We start from the raw sequence: 3,305 nt of genomic DNA on the forward strand, positions 1-3,305 counted from the left end.
TTTTAAAAAAACAAACAACACCTAAGTGTCCTTCTATCGGACGTGATAATTTCATTGAATTCCTTTTCTATTGTGTTGCATTCTTACAAGACTTCTACCGACACTTCTATTCTAAGACCAGAGAATCTTTTATATTTCATTTTGTTGATGATGTCTTCAATGCTTGTTCCTTGAAAAGAAACATGAAAAGACCGTAAGACCGAACCGAAAAAGACCGCGACCGTAGCAACAAAGATCAATTCGAAAACATCCGAACAGAAAAAAGACCGGCCCAAGACTAGTCCAAATAAAAAACTGACCGATTTAAAAAAAAAAAAAAAAAAAAAAAAAAGACTATTCCATTCTAAATTTTGACTCAAAAGATGGAACCATTTTGTTCTAGACTGAACCGAAGACTACCAAACCACCAATGTAGATCGTTAGCCATTTAAAATTTGGGCTAAGCCCTGAAAACTCGGGCTTTGTGAAAATAAGAGGCCCAAAAGAATCAAGCTAGGCTTTATCAAAACTCAAAATACAAAAGGTCAAACATTTTGACAAGCTCTTCTAAAGATTGCGATCTAGAGAGATAGCGAATGGGTTCTTCTTCTAAAGATCAATTGCCGCCATATCCGAACGCAGCTCGAATCTCCGATTCTCAATGCTATTCTCAGTACACTGCTTCTCTCAAATGTAACCATACTCTTTCTATACGTTAACACCCTTTCATTTCTGTAAATTTGTATCGGTTACTCCATAAAACGAACCACTGTAGTTTTAGGGTTCATTCAGTTTTAGGAGCTCTGCTGTTCATCTATTTTTAGGGCTTCTCTTATTGCGTGAATGCTTAATTGGTGTATGTTAGAAATCATGCTTGTTTTATCCAAAAAATTTCCTTGATCCCAAATACCGACTACATAAAGAAGAAAAATCCCTTTTTAGCATCGGTATTTTATCTGGTTTAGGAAATCTACTGTCTTGCTCTAACAATTGGTGCTATTGTTTATATTTTTGGGTGTAATTTTTAATAAAAATGGTCTATATCTTTCTTTGATGATTGTTAGTGGCATAAATTTGAAACTATCTGGTGTTATTTAGGATTCAATTGTGTTCTATTTTAACTATCTTCATGCTTGTTTATCTATATGTTGGAATCCATCCCTTTTCTGCACATATTTTTGATGATCATTAGTAATAAGTCCTGAATTCTCAGGTTTGGAAGAATTTAGCTCAGACAAAAGCAAATGTCAAGAACATTTTGATGTCTACAAGGAATGCAAGAAGAAGGAGGTTAGTTTTACATGTTCCATTATCTTTTTCTGGCTCTAAAGACTATGGATTTTCAAAAAATAGTCGATTATTTATTATTTATTATTTATTATTTTTATTTTTTGGTGTTGTAGAGGGAGGCTCGTTTGGAGCGCAATCGAAGTCGATCACTTTTCTCATGAAACTTCATTAATGACTCCTAACATTTCACCCCTTTCAAGTTGTGAGCATTTGAACAAATGATTATGTATTACTTTATTAATATTTTTCATATTAAACTTGGTTATGTACTTATGTTAATAATACTAGTTTTTTGTTTGTGAAAAGATGATTATAAGAGTTGTTATATTTTCTATTTATATGTATAATAATTGTTACACCTTTCATGTTAAGTATAATGTATGGATTTTGGTGAAAATCACCAACACAGTGAATATATGTTTTATGTGTATAAGCATATTTATGTGATTGATTATTTGAGTGTTTTGTTTTGTAAATTTTTGGTCTAGAAATAAAAGGTTGGAAGGGAGTCCATGTGATTTACTAAAATGAAGATACATATCAAAATACATATATTGGTACATGTTGAAAATACAATGACATCGTATGTAGAGCAGATATCTTCTTAATATGTGTCACTTGTAATTTCTTTTTAATTTTCAAACAATGTTAACTATGTTGAACCTCAAAAAAAAAAAAAAGAACATGTTCATCATATATATATATATATATATATATATATATATATATATATATATATATATATATATATATATATATATAGAGGATACTTGTTGCTTTTTTCCATCCTTTAAAACGACAAATATATTACAAGCAAAGCTACCCTTCCAAGTTTAGGTGTTTCCATTGATAATTAATAAGTAAAAATTTCAAGTTAAGATGAATCCATACTTGTAAGTAAGCTCTTCAATTTGTTTCATTGTTAATTTGTTTCCGGTTTAAGTACTTACATTTAAGTTGTGTGATATGTATGTGTGTGTGTGGTTGTGCATGTCTACTTTATTGCTGGTGATGTGTTTTAATGTATGTTGTGTGTGTATGCAACTATAATGTATGTGTACATATGTGTGGATGTGAGAAATAGCAACATACTTTTGGAATGAAAATATTTGGACAATATTAAATAACAACATGCTTTTCAAATGAAAAATGGGCCAACACACCTAAAATGGGTCAACACGCTTAACACATTTATGTAGCACATTGTGCTAGGTTGGAAGTCTTAATCAATTTAATTAAATAGGTTTGGTTGAGATTCTTAACCCATTTAATAAATGAGTTGAACTTGAACCCAACCTCATGTCGATCCATTGTCAACTCTGCTCCTAAAGACACAACCATTTGATAAACATTTTAACATGTTTTTGGAGCTTTAACTTATCCATGAAATGATTCACCTCTTTGATGTTGTTTAAGCTCGTATATTTGATGTCCCATCAGTTTTCAATCTTCCTTCACAAAATTTCATAAATGGGCACTAGATAAGAACATGGAGTTTCTTTCTCAGTGCCAAACACCTACTTTTCATATTTAGTCGCCTCACTACTGATGTCCAAAAATTTAAGATCAATGTGGGATCTTAAAGAAGTCGGGTCCATAACCATTTCTAGACATCTTTCTTGCTCTAGTTCAAGTTGATATTACTCACAATTTCCAGTATCTTGTCAAATTCCTCCTTTTCGCTACTGTTTCTAATTATCTATTTCCATTTCCATTGACATGTTCGGCAAACTATCTGATCCGCCACTTTGTAATTGACATGTAGTTCAAGATAGTACAATATATGAATTAGGGTTTGTAACACTTATCACAACACCATTTATCATTCTAGAATTCCATGTTTTCTGTATTGCCATTCACTTTCTTAAGTTAAGAAAATGTGATAGTGCAAGAAGTGACCTGTCATCCGTTGTGAAGCTCATCCGAGCTTATTATGTGAACCGACGAGTTTGTAATCCAAGAAGGCTGTTATCCGAAGATGTCTCTATCTGACAAAGTCTACAAACAGAACTAGGGAAATTGTCAGAAAAGTCCCA

General features: G+C 31.9%; 1 protein-coding gene across 1 annotated transcript; it reads left to right on the forward strand.

The window, feature by feature from the left end:
- Positions 1-536: 536 nt before the first annotated feature.
- LOC145107253 (Cox19 family protein (CHCH motif)) lies at positions 537-1,723 on the forward strand. The gene is made up of 3 exons (XM_079044100.1): positions 537-672; positions 1,193-1,269; positions 1,383-1,723. Exons 1-3 carry the CDS (start codon positions 576-578, stop codon positions 1,428-1,430), a joined length of 222 nt encoding a protein of 73 aa, XP_078900226.1. The 5' UTR covers positions 537-575; the 3' UTR covers positions 1,431-1,723.
- The last annotated feature ends 1,582 nt before the right edge of the window (positions 1,724-3,305 follow it).

Source organism: Lactuca virosa, chromosome 1 (assembly GCF_052849685.1).
Source record: "Lactuca virosa cultivar CGN04683 chromosome 1, Lactuca_virosa_CGN04683_v6, whole genome shotgun sequence".
Lineage (NCBI taxonomy): Eukaryota > Viridiplantae > Streptophyta > Magnoliopsida > Asterales > Asteraceae > Lactuca > Lactuca virosa.